At 45.1% G+C, this 22,370-nt stretch overlaps 1 protein-coding gene across 1 annotated transcript in view; it reads left to right on the plus strand.

Annotated features, from left to right (window-relative positions):
- Jag1 (jagged canonical Notch ligand 1) overlaps positions 1–16,195 on the plus strand; it is a 35,432-nt gene extending 19,237 nt beyond the window's left edge. The window contains exons 6-26 of the mRNA XM_051183288.1: positions 861–991; positions 1,565–1,684; positions 2,505–2,618; positions 3,759–3,872; positions 4,498–4,611; positions 5,106–5,152; positions 5,443–5,616; positions 6,073–6,223; positions 7,088–7,252; positions 7,667–7,780; positions 8,644–8,757; positions 8,850–8,963; positions 9,090–9,206; positions 9,684–9,711; positions 10,165–10,250; positions 11,265–11,378; positions 11,951–12,060; positions 12,153–12,386; positions 12,606–12,737; positions 12,887–13,037; positions 13,908–16,195. Coding sequence (XP_051039245.1) covers positions 861–991; positions 1,565–1,684; positions 2,505–2,618; positions 3,759–3,872; positions 4,498–4,611; positions 5,106–5,152; positions 5,443–5,616; positions 6,073–6,223; positions 7,088–7,252; positions 7,667–7,780; positions 8,644–8,757; positions 8,850–8,963; positions 9,090–9,206; positions 9,684–9,711; positions 10,165–10,250; positions 11,265–11,378; positions 11,951–12,060; positions 12,153–12,386; positions 12,606–12,737; positions 12,887–13,037; positions 13,908–14,365 — 2,902 coding nt within the window. The 3' untranslated portion in view covers positions 14,366–16,195. The remainder of the gene's footprint in view (positions 1–860; positions 992–1,564; positions 1,685–2,504; positions 2,619–3,758; positions 3,873–4,497; positions 4,612–5,105; positions 5,153–5,442; positions 5,617–6,072; positions 6,224–7,087; positions 7,253–7,666; positions 7,781–8,643; positions 8,758–8,849; positions 8,964–9,089; positions 9,207–9,683; positions 9,712–10,164; positions 10,251–11,264; positions 11,379–11,950; positions 12,061–12,152; positions 12,387–12,605; positions 12,738–12,886; positions 13,038–13,907) is intronic.
- The last annotated feature ends 6,175 nt before the right edge of the window (positions 16,196–22,370 follow it).

Below are 22,370 nucleotides of genomic sequence, written 5' to 3' on the forward strand. Positions count from 1 at the left end.
CAGCTGAGAGATTTAGAAGTAGCTGGATCTGATCCTGCCTTTTTCTAGGCTCTGCTCTAGGTGGAATCTTCAGGATCTATATTTGTTCCCTCTTCATGCCTTTGTCCAGCTGCTTGCTGCTAGTCTCTGCCTTTCCCCAGCAAGTAGCAGAGGGCTTGAAACTTGACGGGGGAGAGTGGTCTGAGGCCTTGCCCTCTCCCACTCCAGGTGAAGGTTACACCTACAAAACTAGGTAGACTAAGCTGACCCTCTTTTTTTCTTTTTCTAAAGTGAGAAATAACTATAAATCAGCAAGCATGCCAGGCCAGAGGAATGGGTCATGAATTATCTGTTGCTCCTCTCTCCTACCTACAGAGATGGGTTTAGAGAGCCAGGTCTTTGTAGTGAGGTTTGATTCTACAAAACCAGTGAGGCACTTCCCTGCCGCTCTCAGGTCTCACTGAATTCTGTGCACCAAGGTTGTGTGGAAGGTGGAGGAAGGTGTCACATGCAGCCTGCAGAGTTGTATGGCTGTTGTCACCAGAGGCTTCTTCCCCTTGTATGGTCTGCCCTGACTAGAACCTGGGATTGATTTATTCCACTCCCTACCAGGGAGCCTGAGAATAGAATGGCTTTGTAGAGGGTACCCCATGCTGGCTGCTCCCCAGACAGCTCTCCTTTTGTGGGAGGGGAGAAGGGGGGACAGAAGCTCTAGAGGACCAACTTTAGCCTAACTGTGAAAATATTAATACAGAACTCCTGGCAAGCCTGGAAAGTCTGTCACCCTATCCTTCATGATTAAACAAACAACCGAGTTTTATAACTGTGTATATCCCTAGCTGCTCAAAACACTAACGAAGGGCTATGCTGTCTGTCTGCAGGTGCCAATATGGTTGGCAGGGCTTGTACTGCGACAAGTGCATCCCGCACCCAGGGTGTGTCCACGGCACATGCAATGAACCTTGGCAATGCCTCTGTGAGACCAACTGGGGTGGACAGCTCTGTGACAAAGGTATGACCACTGTGGAGCCTTGGGGGTAGCATGAGGACTCTGCAGGGGTTGAGGAGTTAAGTGATAGAGCACCAGAGCAGCAGCAACAGCATTAATGCATTAATATCACTTTTTTTTTTTTTTAATGTTGCTGGAGCTAAACCCAGGGTCTTGTGTATACTAGTGCTCTGCTACAGCTACACCCTGACCCTATTTAACTTTTTGTCAGGGCTCTTACTAGGAATGTTTGAATTGACCTTTGATATTGTTGGTTGATTATTGGGGGGAGGTGGTTAGCCATATTTTTGAAACTGGAATGGCCTATACCTGAGACAAGTTAGCAGTTTTTTTGGTGTTTCTCTCTCTCTTCTTCTTCTTTTCTTCTTCTTCTTCTTTTCTTCTTCTTCTTCTTTTCTTCTTCTTCTTCTTTTCTTTTCTTCTTCCTCTTCTTTTCTTCTTCCTCTTTTCTTCTTCTTCTTTTCTTCTTCTTTTCTTCTTCTTCTTCTTCTTCTTCTTCTTCTTCTTCTTCTTCTTCTTCTTCTTCTTCTTCATCATCATCATCATCATCATCATAATTTTGGGGTCTTTTGGCAGATCTGAATTACTGTGGGACTCATCAGCCTTGTCTCAACCGGGGAACGTGTAGCAACACTGGTCCTGACAAATACCAATGTTCTTGCCCAGAGGGCTACTCAGGACCCAACTGTGAAATTGGTAAGTGGCCCAAGCTGGGTGGGACCCCTTTGCCCTCTATTTCTGTACACATCATTTGAATATAAAATAGTTTTTGTTTGTTTAAATTTTTTTCTTTTAAGACACAAAGTTGGGTGGGTAGGGAGGGGGGGTTGGATTTTGGGAGAGAACCTTGGAGGAAGAAGTGAATATGATCAAAAATATATTGTGGGAAATCTCAAAAAAAAAATAAATAAAATTTGGAGCTGGGAAGTGGTAGCTTGAGATGTCATGTTGATGGTCACCAAAGGATGTTGGGTTTATTTGTCCCAAATCCAGTGAGTCAACTCGGTGAAGAAATGCAGGACAGGGCTGGACAACTGATGAACAGAAGCATGATTATTACCTAAAATTAGTTAACATGGCATTGTTTTGATAATGGCCTTCATGCATATTCATGGAGAAGCTGGATACATTGAAAATATCAAAAGAAAAACCAATACATTTAATACACCTGTAAAAAAGATGAAACAGTCCCCGCCCTCTTATGAGCCTATGAAATATATTGACATCCCTAACATTTTGAGGTGATGCTGACAGTGGGAGGTTGCTGGATTTTAAATGAACCTCAGTTCTGGCAGGTACTGAAAAAACTAAGGAGACACTTAGTTGCAAAGTTTCTACCCTAGTCACACTGCAGCCAGAGTTAGATCACACATTTGCTTTTGTTGTTTGTTGTTGTTTTAGTAGTAAACTGCTTAGGCTAGTCTCCAAGGCAAGGAGACTGGATGGTGGAGGGAAGGGATGGAACAGGGTACCACATGCCATCTTTCCTCATTGACTGCCTTTGTCATACAAACAGCTGAGCATGCTTGCCTCTCTGACCCCTGCCACAACAGAGGCAGCTGCAAGGAAACCTCCTTGGGCTTTGAGTGTGAGTGCTCTCCAGGCTGGACTGGGCCCACATGTTCCACAAGTAAGTCAGTCCCAGGTTTGGTCCTGTGTCTATTCTGGAGAGGGTAGGTGAGAGAGACCTGGGCTGCTCTAATTTATGCATTAGTAATTAGTCTACCTTGGTGAGAGAGGGGTGGGTACACTCAACAGTTTTGGATGTTTTACTAGCACTTGGGCAATTTCCAGAAGCCCCCTAAGGTGGCTTAAGGTGATGTGTCTGTGGTGGATAGAATTGGTTTCCTTTGCATGTGAGCTTTGGACTTGTCTCCACCAGTCCTGTGGGACAAGAATTTAGATCAACCATTGCATGTTGTCATAGGACTCCCAGAGAAGGGGTTGAGTTGCAGCTTGGCTGTGAGGCTTGACCATATTATTGGGGTGCTTTTCAGTGAAGAGCTCTGGTCACACGCAATACCGGAATTAGGCAGTCTGTGGTCTTTAATGAGTTCCTGGAGTTTTGAGGTTCAGTCAAGTGAAAACCACCATCCTTGGCACCTTAGGAGCAGTGTGTGGCGTGGTTAAGGATGTGGGCTCTGGAGGTGTGGTCCTTGCCTCTGTCCTTGCCATGACTTCTGGAACCCCCCCGCAGTCCTTTTCAGTCTTTCCTGCACCCTCTTAACCGGGGCAGTAGCAGTTCCCATTTGTGGTTGCCATGCAGTCTTGGTGATCAAATTTATAAATGGAGTGTGGCACACATTATAAATGAATGAGATCTCTGGCTGGGGCTTTTGCATCCTCTATGTATGTGATGTTTGGGAAACCGTGTAAGCAGATCACAGGAGTAAGGTTTTCCCTGTGTAAGAAAGTTACGTTTCTGTGCCTCCTCCTTTCGATCTCTGAGCCAGGAAGGGAAGAGTTCTTTTAAAAGTAAAGATTAAGCAGATATGAAAGTCCCTTGTCACTACTGAGTTGATGCTCTGTGTCTCTTTCCCTCCCTGCTTAGGGACGGATTAACTGATCTAGGGCAGTGGGGGATTTAAAGCTAAAATCAAGGCTTGGGCCTTTTCATCACCCTCCTTCCTCATGGCACTCCTTACACTTGGAGTAGGCGTCTAGTTTCTAGGAGAAGGCTCTTCCCAGGGAGGGTGCCCTTGCATTATCGAATTGCCAAGTGGACCAAATGAAATTACACTGCTGCCCCTCTCTTGTTCTCATTGGACAGACATTGATGACTGTTCTCCCAATAACTGTTCCCACGGGGGCACCTGCCAGGATCTGGTGAATGGATTCAAGTGTGTGTGCCCACCCCAGTGGACTGGCAAGACATGTCAGTTAGGTAAGAAAACGTGTTGTGACCATAATTCTTCGCCAAGGTTGGCTCTGTTCATTAGAGCTGTGAGGAAAGATGATCACATGGCCCCGCAGAGTGTGTTTGTGTGTGCATTTGCCCTCTGTCATACTAAGTAATTTATTATCAGGGTCTAATGGATCTGGGAGAGATAACTTACATGCAAATGGCCTAGCATTTTTAGGTCCTGTGGGAAAGTCCTGGGATTCCTTGAACCATGTCAATTGTCTGTCCCAGGAGTGTTCAGCTGGGTCCCAAACAGAGATGAATGAGGAATGAGCTGTCTGCATTCTTTTTGCCACATTTAAATCCCAGCAACTGGGCTGCACTGGGTTTTGCCCAGAACTGCCTGGTGACTTTCTGTCATTCTGTTGGGGACCGATTGTTAGCCAGCAGCCCAAAGGAAAGTTATCAATTAGTGTCCCTTATTGGATAAAGGCTGGGGAGAGGTCGCGGTGCTCCAAATAGAGGACACCTACTATTTCTTATTTAGCTAGCTTGTTAAAATGTCTCGTATTTCAGACCAACACTATGGTGTTTTCTTTTCAAGGGGATGAGTGGGGAAGGGGGAGCAAATCCCCGTTTGTCACTGCTCATCCTTGCTTCTTTTCAGATGCAAATGAATGTGAGGCCAAGCCTTGTGTAAATGCCAGGTCCTGTAAGAATCTGATTGCCAGCTACTACTGTGATTGTCTTCCTGGCTGGATGGGTCAGAATTGTGACATAAGTGAGTAACTTTGTGTCTGTTTTAATTGTATGTGTGTAACAGGTGATGGTGCCTCTTATTAATTCATCACCCCTGCTCTATTTTTGAAACTTCTGTTTCTCTTTCTCTGGGGTGCTAGGGATGGGACCCACTGCTTTGTATGAGCTGTTTAAGCACACTCTGCCTGAATAGAAGGAAAACCTTATAGTATAGCGGGAAGGGAATGTTTTTGGAGAGGGAGGGGCCAGGCTAGCACAGCAAGGAAAACATACAATTTATCAGGCTTGTTAGCTGCTAAAATTGGGCATATTCTGATAAGGTGATTAAAACAATGATGTGAAGTTTCACTCCCTTGTCTGGGAGGATTAGGCAGGGTTCCCACCCAATGTAATAACTTTATCTCACCGGAAGCACAGGGCAATCTGATTGAAACTTTTATCAGCCCTGTACTTTTCAGGTAAGCCCGATTGAATGTCATGTGCCTCTTTAATGTGATGACTTGTTTATTTTTTCAGACATCAATGACTGCCTTGGCCAGTGTCAGAATGACGCCTCCTGTCGGGTACGTAAATCACTGCTTAAATGGAAACAATCTTAAGATTTATGTGATACTAGGAGAGCCTTGTCCCCGTGGGATTAAAAATGTAAGCGAAAAGCTGAGTCCCTCACCAACCCTAGCCTCCTGAGAGCCATTTAAAGGCATGTATTCAGACCTGCTAGTCCACAACAGAGCTTAGCATATGACCAAGTTGCCAGAACCACAGCAGCCATGATACAGCACTGATGCTCTGTATTCGTGAACACATAGAAAAATATGCATGTGTTTCTCCCCCGCCCCTTCTCCTTTTTCAGGATTTGGTTAATGGTTATCGATGTATCTGTCCACCTGGCTATGCAGGCGATCACTGTGAAAGAGACATCGATGAATGTGCTAGCAACCCCTGCTTGAATGGGGGTCACTGTCAGAATGAAATCAACAGATTCCAGTGTCTGTGTCCCACTGGTTTCTCTGGAAACCTCTGTCAGGTGAGCGGAGGCAAAAACTTCAGATCACTAAGCTTTAACATTGAAACATTTCTCTGCCACCGCCCCTTATTACTCCCCATTCTTCCTTGCCCCCTCCCCTACTCTGCTTCTTAGACCTCTGATGTGTGTTAGCACCCTACTGACTTGGGAATTTCTGTTAGACAAATGCTGGTAGAAGGAGGTGTTGATGAATGAGTTTCTTCTTGATGACTGTGGCCTGTTTGCTTGGCTTTGAGTTTCATTACCTAGCCCTGCTTCTGCTCTGTCACTCTGCCGTGTGACAGAATGATTTCCTGGGATGTGGCAGACCCCAAGGTTTATACAGGGGGAATGTTGTATATGGGGTGTCTCCCTGTAGAAATGGTTGGAGGAGTCGGGTGTTTACTTCTTTGGAGATGTGATGGTGACACCTTGTGTTACTTTGATCCTCTCCTTCTTACTCTTGCCATTTGACAGCTGGACATTGATTACTGCGAGCCTAACCCTTGCCAGAATGGTGCCCAATGCTACAACCGTGCCAGTGACTATTTTTGTAAGTGCCCTGAGGACTATGAAGGCAAGAACTGCTCACACCTGAAAGACCACTGTCGTACAACTCCCTGTGAAGGTATTCCCCTTCCCCTGGACCTGTTTCTCAGATCATCTCCTGCCACATCCCCTTCTAAGTGGTAAATGATGGGGAGGAAGGTTACAGATGGAAAATACTTATCTGATCACTTAGGGAAACAAAAACATATGGAGCTAATCTGTCAGGCTGGCAGTTGGGAGAACCACGTGTATGAGTAGCCCAAGGGAGAGAATGTGAAATCCATTTATCATTCCAGTTCAGAAGTGACAGAGTTTGTGACAAAAAGAATTGCTCTGAGGGGCATTGTCAGTGGTGTCCATAAGTTACAGTAGCCATGGCTGGGTGTTGGCCACTAGCATTTAGAATGTCACTAGTGCTTGCCACTTGTGTGTATGTGTGTGTAGCTCATTTAAAAATAAGTATATTGATCTATGGCTATTATATCGGGTAGTATAACTTTAAATATATAGGTTTGTTCTTTAGCTTTACTTAAGATAGAGAAGGAGAGCTAGGCTCAGTGGTGTTGTACACTCTAGTCCCATCACTCAGGAGTCGGAGGAAGGTGTTATAGGCCAGCCTGGTATACAGAGCAATTCCTAGGATAGCCTGGGATGGAGGAGGAAGTGTGAAGGTGGTCTTTCTTCTTTGACAAGCATTTAACAAATCAGATGTTAAGGTGTGATTAAAAGTAACTTTAAAAAATATTCTGTCCACTTGGGAGTCCTAATTTTACCTGTCATAGGAACATTGTTGGGTTTTGGTTCCCAAGTGCCTCTTGATGTCTTAACTCATTAGCCCAAAAGTGGCAGTCTCTAATCAGGCAGGCGTGGGCTAAGTTTTCTGCTTAGAAATGCTGTCTGTGGGCATGTGGTTGGAATCTGATCCCAAGCCTGTTATGTTCAGTGATTGACAGCTGCACTGTGGCCATGGCCTCCAACGACACACCTGAAGGGGTGCGGTATATCTCCTCTAATGTCTGTGGGCCCCATGGGAAGTGCAAGAGCCAATCGGGAGGCAAATTCACCTGTGACTGTAACAAAGGCTTCACCGGCACCTACTGCCATGAAAGTAAGACTGCCCTGGGAATTGGGAGCCCTGTGGGTAGCCAGCTTAGGGAGCATTTGTGTTTGAATTGCTTAGTCAGGAGGTAGACCAGTAAGGGTTTGTTTAGGTTCCATATGGAGGGTAGTAGTTTATTGATAAGACCACCAACAACCTCTTAAGCTTCCCAAGATGATTTTGTAATGTTCTGGAATCTAATGGATTTGAGTGGCCCCTCTTTAATATAGTTTCTCCCCCAGGCCTACCAAATAAGCCAAGTGAGGGTCTTAAAGAAAACAGGAGGTACCTTCTAGAAAGGGTGGTGGTGTTGCAGGTGCATTCTCAGGAGGCAGCTGTGAAAGTCAGCAGGTAGTGCTTGATGACACGATGACATGACCCTTGCCATTCAGGCCCTCATTTTCCCTTGCACTTCTTTCACAGATATCAACGACTGTGAGAGCAACCCCTGTAAAAATGGTGGCACTTGCATTGATGGCGTTAACTCCTACAAGTGTATCTGTAGTGACGGCTGGGAGGGGGCCTACTGTGAAGCCAGTGAGTCTGCTACTGCTCTGGGGGACAGATGGCTCCAGGGTGAGGGGTGGGAGTGGGTGGGGTGGACCAAGGATGCCACTTTCTCTTGGGAAGCCTTTCTTGGCTGAGGTCTTCCTGAGATTTCCATTATGTAAGGAGTACAGGTTTTTCTGTCCGCCTCCACTCTTGTCCCGAATAACACACAGAGACTGTGTATTTGATATTATCCTGTTGGCCAGTTACTAGTTTTTTATCGGCTAGCTTTATCTTAATTATTAACCCATTTCTGCTGATTTATGTATTTCTCTTACCGGGGAGCCGGTGGCATACTGCTTTCTTCAGACTCTCCATCTTGACCCCTCCTTCCTACTTCCTATTTCCTCCTTGTCTCCTAGTCCCTCCTATCCTTCTTTCCTATTGGCCAACAGTGCTTTATTATTAACCAGTATGAGAAACATATACAGAATGACATCTCCCATCACCATTATATGGCAGTCATGATGCCCTTGTCTCATTTATCACCTTGCTATTTACTAAGTCTGCTGGGCAGCACTTGGGAAGAACCGCTGCTGGGGAATGATAGAAACAGATTAGTAGTTAGAGTAAGTGCTTGGAAGGAACCTCTCTGATTTGATTGTAATTTCTGTCCATGTGGATTTTAATTGCCGTTGGCGTTCCAGAGGATTGTATCCTTTCTTGACTTGCATCCATTCTCCCTAGCTGGGAACGTCTGGAAAAGGGTGATTATATTGAATTCCCGGGACAACTCACTTGTTCTTAAAGGCAGCATAGAAAGCCAGGGTTGGCTCTCACCATAGGAAAGATGCCCCTTATTATCCTGAATGGACTTGAAATCTCCTTAAGCTGGGTCTCTTTGGTTCTAGACATCAATGATTGTAGCCAGAACCCCTGTCACAATGGAGGTACATGTCGAGACCTGGTCAATGACTTTTACTGTGACTGCAAAAATGGATGGAAAGGAAAGACTTGCCATTCACGTAAGTGTTGCTGCCAGGGTCCTCCTGTTTGTCTTCTGTGGGAGGGAGCTCTCTAGCAGAGTCACTCATGCTCTAAGGTCTTCTTTCTGCAGGTGACAGCCAGTGCGACGAGGCCACGTGCAACAATGGTGGCACCTGCTATGATGAAGGGGATGCATTTAAGTGCATGTGTCCTGGTGGCTGGGAAGGAACAACCTGTAACATAGGTAACCTGATCTGTGCTTATCTGCCACTAGGCTTTTGGGACGTGATGATCATTTTCTTGGGTCTGGTTCTTGCCCTCTCGGACTACCTTGGATCCTCAGGATCCTTAACCTTCTTTTGTCTTATAGCCAGAAACAGTAGCTGCCTGCCTAGCCCCTGTCATAATGGAGGCACTTGTGTGGTCAACGGCGAATCCTTCACCTGTGTCTGCAAAGAAGGCTGGGAGGGGCCTATTTGTACTCAAAGTGAGTAGCCTCCCTTGAACTCTCCCTGAGCTGCTGCAGCCTATCCTTGACACTCCTGGGGACTTGCAATTGAAACCAGAAACACTGCTGTTTGATGTCCACTTCTGAATCACCTGGGTCCTTGTAATGACTTGATGGGATACAGCCCTGACCTGGTCATGAGAAAGTCACCCGTGAGATAAGTGGGGACAGATGGTTTCTCTGTTCCCAGCTCCTGGTCTGACTAGCAGCCTGCCTCCTTCCCCACCCCCACCCCTCCTGCCCTGCCCCCTCCTCCATTCCCTACCAGGGCCTCTTCCTGTGTACATGTATCCCATGGCAAATGAAACTCAGTATAGTCCAGGCCTGCTTCCAATTTAGACTAGGTTGTCAATATCTGGTGTTAAAGTGTGACTTTATCATTTGGGTGTTATGGAAATAAGTAAATGGTATTTCTGCAGAGAACCCAAAGTTAATTTTTTTTTTTTTTCTTTGCAGATACCAATGACTGCAGTCCTCATCCTTGGTAAGTGTGGCAGCCTTTTGAGCTGGTTCTTGGCTATAAGGTGCATGGGAATCTCCGGGGATGAAGTTGAAAATGTAGGTTTAGATTCAGGAGGTCTATGGTGGGGCTATGTGTTTCTAACAAGCTCCCAGGTGACCGTGCCCTGCTGCTCTGTGGGCCACACTTTAATTATCCAGGTTGTGTCTTCATTTAGAGCAATGATTCTCAACCTTGGGCTGCACACGAGAATTATCTGGGGAGCTTTTAAAAGTCCCAGTGCCTGGGCTGCAAGCGAGACCTAGGAAATTAGATTCTCAGGGGGGCTGGGACCAAGGCATCAGTACGTTTGAGCTCCACAGTCAGCAGCAGATATGGCCTGAGGTGAGAGCTGATGTCTGTGGCAGGCATGGCTTTATATGATGGATGAGTTGTAGACCTGGAAGTTGGTAACTAAGGTCACCTTTAATTTCTTAGTTACAACAGTGGGACCTGTGTGGATGGAGACAACTGGTATCGGTGTGAATGTGCCCCTGGTTTTGCCGGGCCTGACTGTAGGATAAGTAAGTATCACTGTATCTCATTTTCCCATGGCTTTACTTGTCTATCTTTCTCAACATTCAAATCTTTCGTTTTTAAGGACAATTAAGACTATATTAGTCCAATTAGTCTCCTTCCTTCAGCTTGGATTTAAGTACCCCTGGCTGATTCTCTCCCTGGTCATTCTCTGGGTGGCACAGCCTTCCTTGTTCTCAGGGACCGTGCCAGCCATAGAATTTGACAATTGAGCTATGTGGGACTCCCGGGGAAAGTGTATGCCTCCGTCGTGATTAGCATGAAACTATGGCCAAGCTATTGTTCATGAAGGCAGCTGGGTGTCTGGCTTCGTAGACTATTCTGTACTGGGCTTGACCAGGCCCCAGAGAAATAATGAGAATCAAAAATGAGAGAAAAACTGAATTCTGAGTTTTTTCTACTTTTAAAAGCACCCCCTTCCATACACACAAAAGTACAGAATACTTTTCTGTTGTTCTTCTCCTCAAATTCTTTGAAATATTAGTGGTATTTTCAGTCCCACAGTCTGACATGGACTGGACTTCAGTACTAGATAGGTTATATTTGCTTTGCCTTTTAAATCAGACTTTGGCAAAGGATGGTCTGGGGACCTGATTGGTCCTACCTGTTTCTGTAAGTTTTATTGGCACTTGGCTATACTTACTTGCTCTTACCCATTGTCTGCACCTACTTAACAGGGTGCTACCAGACTCCATGTGTTGGGACAGACTTTATGGCCTAATAGAGTTAAAATTTTAACTTTGACCCATTTTGGGGGACCAATTGCCAGCCTTGCTGTATACTGCACTGTCAGGAGAAAGAACCTGAGGAACATTGTGCCTCTTTGAAGGCTCTGGCTTTAGATGTCAGGGTAGTCGTGGCCTTTGGGGGTCAGTAGCTAATAGAGGCTTTATGAACAATTAGTTATCTGTTTGTAGCACACATGGTAATTCACCAAGCTCATTAATGTTTGTGAAAAAAAACTTTCCACTAAAGCCTAAACTTGAACCCATTTCTCTTAGACATCAATGAATGTCAGTCTTCACCTTGTGCCTTCGGGGCCACCTGTGTGGATGAGATCAATGGCTACCAGTGCATCTGCCCTCCAGGACATACTGGTGCCAAATGCCACGAAGGTAGGTATGCCAGGGTCTGGCTGCCTGTGTAACTATTGACAATGGGGGCACCATGCTCAAGGAAGAAGGGAAAAGCAGGAAGGTAGCTGTTGACATCTGTTGCCACAAAAATCACTGTGTAGCAAAGTTTAAATCCTTAAAACCCAGTGGCTTTCGGTGTCTGTGCGTGCGTGCGTGCGTGCGTGCGTGCGTGCGTGCGTATCTTGTAGCATGATGGTTGAGCAGAGTGATGATTCCAGGTCCAGTTCTGGTTGACTGGTCATCAGCTATCTGTGAGGCCTGTACTTTCATGGTAGATGGCAGGCACACAGGGGGCCAGCTCAACTGTGAAAGCTCTGTTAAAGGGTCTCTCCGGTCACATCTGCTGACACTGCTTCAGACAAGTGACCGAAAGTGAGCAGTCAGTGGGGATGGCTAGTGCACGTGCCTGACACTGTAGGAGGAGCTGTCGTCACGTGGCAGAGGACATGGGTGTAACTATTTCTTAATAGGGAGGGGGTAAAAAAAAATTCAGAACCATGATCCAGTCTGTGGCAAAGGAAACTCCTACTTAAAGTGTATCCACCTTTCAGTTTCAGGGAGATCTTGCATCACTATGGGGAGAGTGATACTTGATGGGGCCAAGTGGGATGATGACTGTAACACCTGCCAGTGCCTGAATGGACGGATCGCCTGCTCCAAGGTAGGGCGATGCTACAGTTGCTGCAGTTCCCGAGTGTTAATCATGGGTGGACATTCCTGCTAAGCAACCAGCTCCTGCTTTCTCCTCCACAGGTCTGGTGTGGCCCTAGACCTTGCCGACTCCACAGAGGGCACAGTGAATGCCCCAGTGGGCAGAGCTGCATTCCGGTCCTAGATGACCAGTGCTTTGTGCACCCCTGCACTGGAGTGGGCGAGTGTCGGTCCTCCAGTCTCCAGCCAGTGAAGACCAAGTGCACATCTGACTCCTATTACCAGGATAACTGTGCGAACATCACTTTCACTTTCAACAAAGAGATGATGTCTCCAGTACGTAACTTCTCTGAGAATGGGAATGTGTCTGCTTGTTTCAAAGTAGTATGGCAAGTGAGGGAAGTGGGGGTCATCTACTTCTAAGAGACAAAATTTGGCCCTAGAGAACAAAGTGAGGCTTGAATCTACACAGTTGATAAGACCACGAACCTGTTTTCTTTCCATTGGTTTACATATTTGTTAATGTCTTTTTTTTTTTTTTTTAAATCATTGTAGGGTCTTACCACCGAGCACATTTGCAGTGAATTAAGGAATTTGAATATTCTGAAGAATGTTTCTGCTGAATATTCAATCTACATAGCCTGTGAGCCTTCCCTGTCTGCAAACAACGAAATACATGTGGCCATTGTGAGTATAAGACCATCTCACTGCTAATTATAATTAAGGGGAATTAAGTTAGGCAACATCAAACAGCAATTGCATTGAAAGCATTAGGCACCCTTGCTGTAGTGTTATTTCTAATGATGACTGTCACCTGATAATACACTTTTTTCTAGTCTGCTGAAGACATCCGAGATGATGGGAACCCTATCAAGGAAATTACTGATAAAATAATAGATCTTGTTAGTAAACGAGATGGAAACAGCTCACTTATTGCTGCGGTTGCAGAAGTCAGAGTTCAGAGGCGTCCCATGAAAAATAGAACAGGTGGGTGTCCATTTGGAACTTATCCTTTTCTGGGGGCTGTGAAATTGATTTGGCCACACAATCCAAAAAAAAAAAAAAAAAAAAAAAAAAAATAGCTAGGAATGAACTGATAGCCACTGCTTGCATCTTAGAAGCCCTTCTACTGAAAAAACAGCTCAATCTACTTGCCTAAGGTCACAAAACCTATATTGGTATTGGCTGATGAAGGTGAAGAGGTACACACCTGACCCCACTCTCCCATTAGTATATGTGTACGTACTATCTTGTTGCAAGCACCCATGAAGAAGAGGTGCGATCTAAATCCACTGCAAAGCTCTGGGTCAGAGCAGCACCTGCCCTGAGCTGGGGATGCTCTACAAAGGCAGCTTTGGCTTTTTTCTAAATCCTAGCATAGCTGGTCCTGAGCACTGACAGGCACTCATTGGATGGATGGCTTTAGTGTCTTTTTCAGATTCATCTTTTGATGATCTGGAGTGCCCCCTGTTCAAGATGATCAGAAACCAGGGCTTCTGACTCTGGGGAATTTGCATTGTTCATGGCTTGCCTTGGGTTTCTGTTAACTCTGAGATCTGCCCTGATTCTGAGCCACCGAAGTAGCCACACTCCCTGGGGCCAGAACCAACCCCTGTCGTGTGGAGTTAGGAGAGACCATAGGAGTGCTACTGTCTAGCTGGTGCCGTAAAGGGCCACCAGCCATCTCAGCCATAGCCTATCAAGCTGTGAAGTGACAGACTGTAGCTGCAGTCCTGAAAAGGGACTTGTCCCCACAGTGCCCCTCTTTGGAACTGAATACGGGAGATTCTTCTGTTGCCATGGTGATGGATAGCTTTTTTTCCTTTTGAGTTAATTGGTCTTTTGCCTATCTTACAGATTTCCTGGTTCCTCTGCTGAGCTCTGTCTTAACGGTGGCTTGGGTCTGTTGCTTGGTGACAGCCTTCTACTGGTGTGTGCGGAAGCGGCGGAAGCCCAGCAGCCACACTCATTCTGCCTCCGAGGACAACACCACCAACAATGTGCGGGAACAGCTGAACCAGATCAAAAACCCCATTGAGAAACACGGAGCCAACACAGTCCCCATTAAGGATTATGAGAACAAAAACTCCAAAATGTCAAAAATAAGGACACACAACTCCGAAGTGGAGGAGGATGACATGGATAAACACCAGCAGAAAGTCAGGTTTGCCAAACAGCCAGTGTACACACTGGTAGACAGAGAGGAGAAGGCCCCCAGTGGCACACCGACAAAACACCCGAACTGGACAAACAAACAGGACAACAGAGACTTGGAAAGTGCCCAGAGCTTGAACCGGATGGAGTACATCGTATAGCAGACAGTGGGCTGCCACCATAGGTAGAGTCTGAGAGCACCCCGGGGCTTGTAGTTTCTTTAAACTGTTGTCGTATTCCAGTCTGAGGCTGTTGACTTAGAATCCTATGTTAATTTAAGTTTCGACAAGCTGGCTTCCACTGGCACTGGTAGTTTCTGTGGTTGGCTGGGAAATCGAGTGCAGTGCTCACAGCTATGCAAAAACTAGTGAATGTGCCTGGGTGTGCATTCCCTTGCAGCCGACACATCGGGGGCCCCCAGGAGCTGCCCAGCCCTAGGCCAGGAGCTGCCACTTGTGCCAGCGGTCCTAATGGTGACGCAGCCTTAGGATCATAGTTTTATTTATATTTATTGACTCTTGAGTTGTTTTTGTATATTGGTTTTATGATGACGTACAAGTAGTTCTGTATTTGAAAGTGCCTTTTGCAGCTCAGAACCACAGCAACTATCACAAATGACTTTATTATTTATTTTTTTTATTGTATTTTTGTTGTTGGGGAGGGGGGCTTTGATGTCAGCAGTTGCTGGTAAAATGAAGAATTTAAAGAGGAAAAATGTGTCAAAAGTAGAATTTTTGTATAGTTATGTAAATAATTCTTTTTTTATTAATCACTGTGTATATTTGATTTATTAACTTAATAATCAAGAGCCTTAAAACATCATTCCTTTTTATTTATATGTAATGTGTTTAGAACTGAAGGTTTTTGATAGCGTTGTAAACATACGACTTTTTTTTTTTTTTTTTCCTCTTTTGGTGAACTTTTCTCATTACATGTTGCCTGTAAGCCAAAATTAAGGTGTTTGGAAATAGTAGTTTCTCTTGAAAGGGTAAGATAGGCTTCTTCACCTGGGGATACTGATGGAATTTTTTTTTCCAAGGTCAGGTGTTTAAACACTTCCTATATAGCATCACTTTAAGACAAAGTTTAAGGACTGGCTGGGGCAGATTGAGAATTAGTCTAGAACAGGTTATTTCTTTTCTTCTTCTTCTTCTTCTTCTTCTTTTTTTTTTTTTCCTGCTTTAGACTTGAAAAGAGACAGGCAGGTGATCTGCTACAGAGCAATTTAAGGGAACAAACTGAGCTATGACTTACTGTAGCCAGAATGTGAGTGGTTGAATCTCATAAAATATCCAATTAATTGTGTGAAGTTGGAAGCACACCAATCTTACTTTGTAAATTCTGATTTCTTTTCACCATTCGTATATACTATTGAACCACTTGTAGCTTTGATTTCGTCGTTGTTGTTGTCTACTGCATTTAGGGAGTATTCTAATAAGCTAGTTGAATACTTGAACCATAAAATGTCCAGTTAGATCACTGTTTAGATTTGCCATAGAGTACACTGCCTGCCTTAAGTGAGGAAATCAAAGTGCTATTACCAAGTTCAAGATCAAAAAGGCTTATAAAACAGAGTCATCTTGGTTCACCGTTGAGACCTGGGAAGATACTTTGTATTGTCCTATTAGTGTTACACGAACATAAGACTGCATCTTTGATGTGTTGTTCCTGGCAATAAATTTGGAAAAGTCATATTTATTAAATGTTTTTGTATGAAAACCCGGAACAGTGTGGCCTCTTCTGAGCTTATGTAGTTCCTTGCTGCCTTTTCCATCCCACTGTTTGGTGCTGGCCATTCCGTCTGATGGAACATCTGGAAGGGGCCAGGGTGATGCACTTTTGAAGGCTTTCAAACAGCAAAGCCTCTCTGAGTTCTCAGAAACATCTTGGGGCTGCTGTGAAGGCGGGAGCTGTGGGGGAGCCCTCGATTGATTCCCTTGTTATTTGACAAGTGTGAATACTGCTTGAATAAATACCACTGGATTAATGGCTTGCAGTGTGGAGGTGAATTGTTTGGGAGCACTCACAGGGAATGCCCGCTGCACTAACAGGGTTTTAAACAGTTTGGGATTTGGTGTTGGGGTGCAGAGGGAGACTTAGTGCTCTCTCATTTTTTTTCCCTCCTACCTGTTTGGATTGGATTAATAGTGATACCTTGCTGTCATTAAATACCACACACTATGGCTTTGCATGTGTGCCTATCCTGGAGATTCTCTATGCCACACAGTAGGTAGTCTGGTGTTAGGGCCTGTCTAGTCACCACCTTGACCTGGAGAGTGAATGTTGGGTATCTGGCTTTCCAAGAGCTTACAAGGCCCAATTGCCCTCCATATCTGTAAAGGATAAGAGCTGTAGCCCCTGGTGGCTTCAGGGGGCCTTGTCTGTTTCTACACTGCCAGGTTCAGGAAGCTGGCCTCTGTTTCCTCTTCAGCAAGGGATGAGCTGTGAAAGCCACATGGATGCATTCCAGCAGCTCTGCAGTCACCTGGAATCCCCTGCTTCTGGTTAGGAAGCCAAAGCTTGCCTTTGTCCTAATGCTCCCCAGCTCGTAGTAGGAGCCTGTGCAGGAGCCCCTGAACTTAATGCTGTAACACAAACTGGGTGAACCAATGTGGAAGATGTATGCTCTGCTGTTTGTGTCCTGGGAAGTTTTCTCTGTTTCTCTCAGTCTAGGGATGAGTGAAGGGCTTTAAGTGTCCCTGAACCCCTGTGCATGAACAGAAACCATCAAAGGCTTCAGTGTCTCTAACAGCCCTCACAGTGCCCAGCAGTGTTTTGTTTGGGTGCCTCATTGAGGTACTTCAGAAGGATCCAGATAGTGATGAGTTTAGATTCCCATAACATCTTGCCTTGGTAGAGCAAGACTTTGTCATTAATCTCTATGGTAGACAGCTGGTTCCTGCAAGGTGGCTTCAGAGAGGGAGAAGTAGGGACCCTATGAGCCAGGAGACAGTCTTGTTAAACAGATTCAAAAAGTATTCTGAAGTAATACCTTGTTCTGATGGTTTGTAAACTCGGATTCTGCAGGACTCTAGAATTCCTTGGATAGTTGCCAAGTAGTTTTGTGCCAAGAAAAAAAAAAAATTAATGAGCTTCTGCAGTTCTTCATTCCAGGAGGGAAGTGATCTTAAGATTCATGGGTGTTGTCTTGACGAGCCTTTGGTCCCGACACTGAGTAGTGGGAGGGCATAGGTCAGGCTCCTGTGGGCACGGCTCAAAGCCAGGATTGTGGAGAGAGAAGGAAGCAAAGGAGGCGTGGGTATGCAGAGGTCAGGGGATAGAAAAGAGGACTCAGCTTTAGCACCCTGGAGATATTCTGAGCCCCATTGAAGCTTTGGGGGAGAAGTTTCAGTCCAGAACCTCACTAGCCAGAATTCTGATGTTATATGCCACGAAACTCCACAAGAGACTTACCCTGCAGCTGGCCATTCTACCTGAGAAACTCCCCAGATTCTAGACAACTGTGGAGCAGGAGTCAGGTGGATACTTTACCTAACTAAAGGCAGGTGAGACTGTCAGGAAGCCTCCCACTTTGTTCAATGCAGAACCCCAGGCCCAGCCCAACACCCTGTAGGATCAGAACTCACCAAAGTGGAATCTCAGAATCTCCTTTCTTAACAAGCTTTTGCCTCTGTCCCTTCCCCCTTTTGCTTACACACAGTAAAATCTGAGCACAGCTCCACTGAAATATTAAAGTATACACTCTTCATTAATTACAATGTTTTCCCTTCTTGTTAAATGGAATTAAATAGCCTGGAAGCCAGTTTGTTGCTAAATTACCACCTGACATCATTTTTAAGTAAAATGATTACACTGCCCCTTAAGCAAGTTGTGGTCTATGTGATTCATCTTTATTAGCTGATCTGAGGGGTCAGTGAGTCAAAGTTAACTTATTTAGTGGTATTTCTTTGGTAGAAAGGAGCCAAAGCATATGTATGGTCCCTGCCTTCCTACATGTTATACCTGTTTGTCTCAAAGTGAATATGCTGCTGAGTAGCAGCTGCTTCTAAAGAAAAACAAAACAAAAATCATCCTGAAGGCCTATCCGGGTTTGAACTTTAGCTGAACGAAGCCCCACCACTTCCGTTTTGACTGTGGGTAGCTTTCTTGCCTTTACTTGGAATGAGAAACAGTTCAGAGGTTCCCGGGCTGGGAAGACATAAGCACACGGGTTATGGGAAGCCTTCTCCTGCTAATGTGTATTTATACTTTGTAAGCTCTGATTCATCCAAGCATTGGAACACAAATCTGCTTCCTGAGGTTCAGTTTTTAAATAGATAGTTTGCAAAAACAACAATTATTTTTCTTAACATTTTTTTCCCCCTCACCACACAAGCAGCTAAACATCCTGGCTCAGACTATGTCAGTCTTTAACAATGCCAACAAATGGCTTCGTTATCTAAGGTAGAATGGGCCCCCGAGGCAGTTCTTTGAGGTTCTTGTCCCAGAAGCCTTAAAAACAAGGTTTAGAAGTCATTAGGACAATCTTGTTGCATCACTTCAACTTCATGCAGTGTTTCTGGGTGTACTAAAAGCAATGAATTTTCCTTGGTGAGCAATTGCTTTCCGGTGGTCGTGGGAAGGGCAAGCAAGATTGGGGGTGGGTGCTGTGTGGCTGCCTAGCAGTCAAGGAACCAAACATCTCTATGGCATCCTCTGAGACCATGTTAAAAGGGTGTGGCTCCCTTGCTTTGGACATACATTCTACCTGCACTACTTGCTCTTGCATGCCAGGTACAACCTTTCTGGCATAGTGTGTGTTTCTTTCAAGTCCAAAGCAGCTTTTACAAGTCTCAAATTATGTATCATTATGCATGGGTCCAGTATTAACCTGTGATATGCAAGTCAGGGAAATTATCTTGGAGTAAAAGGCTCTTAAATCCAGTAAGAGCCTTGAGTAGAAGTCTGCCCATAGCCTCCTCAACCCTCCCCTCTAAAAATACCCACACCAGAGTACCAAGGGTCAAATTCTTTATCCTCAGAGCAAAAACAGATACCAGCAACATGAAAGTTGCAGCTTTGTTTTAAAGTCACACAGTCCTGTCAGGGTGTGTGTGGCTCCCAGTGACTCCAGGGGAGCCACAGGTCTGCAGCTGCCTTTCTAATGACTAGTCAGGCAGCCATACCCACTGTCCCCTCTGTGATTAGCATAAGGAGGTTGAAAAACCTCTTTGCTTCATCCTCACAGACACGAAGTTAAGAAGCCTTCATTGCAGAGTCACCGAATGCCAGTATAAGCAGTGATCTTCCCAGGCAAAGAATCCCAGAGGGGCAAACTGAGGAGGCCTCAAGAGGTTTGGGGCTAGAATTTGGAGCCCCTCCTTCCTGGGCTGTTCTGTGTCATGCTTCTTCATCTGGGGACTTAACAGATTTATGCCAGGATCCAGCCCTGGCTGAGATCTCCATGAAGCACTGTGATCAGTGCTAAAGGCTCCAGGGAAAGACACTGTGACATACTTGAACTATCTGGAAAGTGGCATCTCTGAGTCGGGGAGCAATAGGTGCTTTCTGAATCACAGATGAAGTCCCAGCCCTTTGGGCTGTTGCTTTGTTCTTGGGAAGTTTTGGACTTCCTCTTCAGGTTCTGCTTCATAGAATTAGAAATTGAATTGCAGGAAAGGGGGGTCTGACAGGAAGTAGACAGGTCTCCATAGGTTTCACCTTTCCCTTGCTCGTGTGCACATGCAGTTTTGTACACACACACACACACACACACACACACACACACACACACACACACACACACACAAACTTCACGGGCGTTTTGTTTTCATGACTGTGCTGTCACTGCTGGGTTTGCCTGTCTCCCCAAGGCAAGTGTCTTGTTGGGTTGTTTGGTAGTAGCAGTTACACAATTAAGCCTTATCCCATGTTCCCTAAGGGATGGCTCCTTCTATATTATAGTAGAAAAATCACCATTTAAAATCACTATAATCCAGACTAAGTGTATGAGCCAAAGGTGGCTATGTCCAGCGGGCCACTGGTTGCTACGGCTGGCTGCTACAGACATGTCTCCACAACTGCCTGGCCGCAGCTCTGCTTTCCCTTACTAAAATGCTACTCACTCCCTGCCTTCTTAAGCTGATGAATTAGAATCTCCCCTTGAATCACCTTTTACCCATCTGTCCCTGTTTGTAATGTGAGTGTGACCAGACCATCCCTTTGCACCAGGTACCCATGAAGGAATGATTCGGATAAACTACATCCTGTGGAGAGAAATATAAGTCCTCCAAGTTCAAGTTGGGACATTCAAATACGCCCTATAGCTTTGTCATGTTGGAAATATATTTTACAACATTCATATCACAATGCAGCAGCAGCATAGGGCAAATGTGAATGGCCTACGGGTTTGAATAAAACTAAGGCAACGTGCCCCTGGGGTAAAGAAAAGGGGGCAGGAAGGAAGGGGTGAGATGGCAAGAGGGTCAGGTCTCATCATGCCCTCCTTTCTCCATCCACACCGAACCATCTTCAGCTTCCTGTGAGTTCTCATTAGGACAACGCTGGCTGTAGTACAGTTGCCAGAGAGGTTCTAAAACATTTCTTCCAGAACTTCTGCTTCCACACTGGCCTATCGTTTGACTGTTACTTTCACCCTCTTGGTGTGCAGGCCAGACTGTATGCTCAAAGGCAAGAAGAGCTTTCGGGCCAGACTTCCTTGATTACAGTAATGTTCTTCCATCCACATTTCCACTTTTGGAATTTTCTCCCACTATGGCTTTGTTTCTGTGCTTTCAGTTTGGGCTGACTTGGAAATCTCCAGAATTCTTTGGGCCTCAGTTTCCTTGTCTACATACAGCATTGAAGAAAATAGGATGCTACTAGGTTTTCAACTGTGGTATGATAAGAATCCTTTACAAGATAAAGATACTCAGTTAGAGCTGTAAGCTGCAGGATCTAGTGGTAGACCAAAATCTGTAATGGCCTTCAAGGTTTTCTGGCCTCTTGTTATTTAACAAATACTGGTACTACAGTGATGGATGTTTGTAAATGTGATGTCTCACTTGGGTGGACATTAAAATATAAATTTCTCAGGGTCACCGCATAGTCACAGTACCGCAGTAATGTTTTTGTTTGTTTTTAGAAGAAACATGTCTCTAGTCACCAAAGGAGAAGTCAGTGGACTCGGTGTGTGAGATATTCAAGGCAATGGAGGTTTCTCCACGAATGAGGTGGAGAGCACAGATCTAAGAAAGGCTTCTAGGAGATCCCTGGCATAGTCAGATGGATGATGAACACCCTTCATCTGCTGTTTCAAGGAAGGTTACAATGCAAGGGAGCTCAGGGATGGCCCTTTGCCTGCTTGAGCCTTCAGATGAGAAAGAAATGTGACTAATATTCTATTTTCAGTGTTATGAAGATGATGAACAGAGGATCTAGCTAAAAGGTGTCATAAATGATGAGGAAATTGGTTTATACATTGTCAAGGCACTAAATCCGTAGCAACTGGTTATATAGCAAAGGAAAGCTACAGCCCTCTTGTAAAGAGGATTGAACCAGGCTGTGCTCACATCCAGAAGCTCTGTTTAATGGAGACGATACAGAAGGTTGACTTTTTCCTCCATCAATTTAGCGCTTGCTACCAGTGTAGCAGAAAGAAAAGCCCATTCAAGATGAGAGTGAACTACAGGACTTCGGGAAACAAAACAAAAATAAGCACACATACCCAAACCAGCCTGGGACCAGTTTAATTCCACACAACTGTGTGGTCTGCATGGATACATTGCTGACTACTTCATCTGACTAATGCAGTTCTCCCTTCATCCTCCTTCATCCACTAAAAATCAGTGCCCAGCTCAGAAGATGCCTGTCTTTGGAGAGCATGACAGGACTAGGTTCCCATTGTTCTGAAACGACTAGTTTCTTTCTTTTTGTTTGTTTGTTTTTGTTTGTTATGCTTTTTGTTTTCTGAGACAAAGAGTCCGTCCTGGAACTCACTCTGTAGACCATGCTGATCTCAAACTCATAGAGATCTGCCTGCCTCTGTCTCCTGAGTGCTGGGATTAAAGGTGTGCACCACCACCTGCCAGTGTTTTACTACTTTTAAGGGTTTTCATTAGACTGGGCATTTCAAAAATACCTTTGTAATGGTTCTTCCCCTATAGTTTTCCCCAACAATTACGTTCACACCATGATTGTCACATTGCTTAGTAGCCTCTCCCCCCC

Source organism: Phodopus roborovskii, unplaced genomic scaffold, assembly GCF_943737965.1.
Source record: "Phodopus roborovskii unplaced genomic scaffold, PHOROB, whole genome shotgun sequence".
NCBI lineage: Eukaryota > Metazoa > Chordata > Mammalia > Rodentia > Cricetidae > Phodopus > Phodopus roborovskii.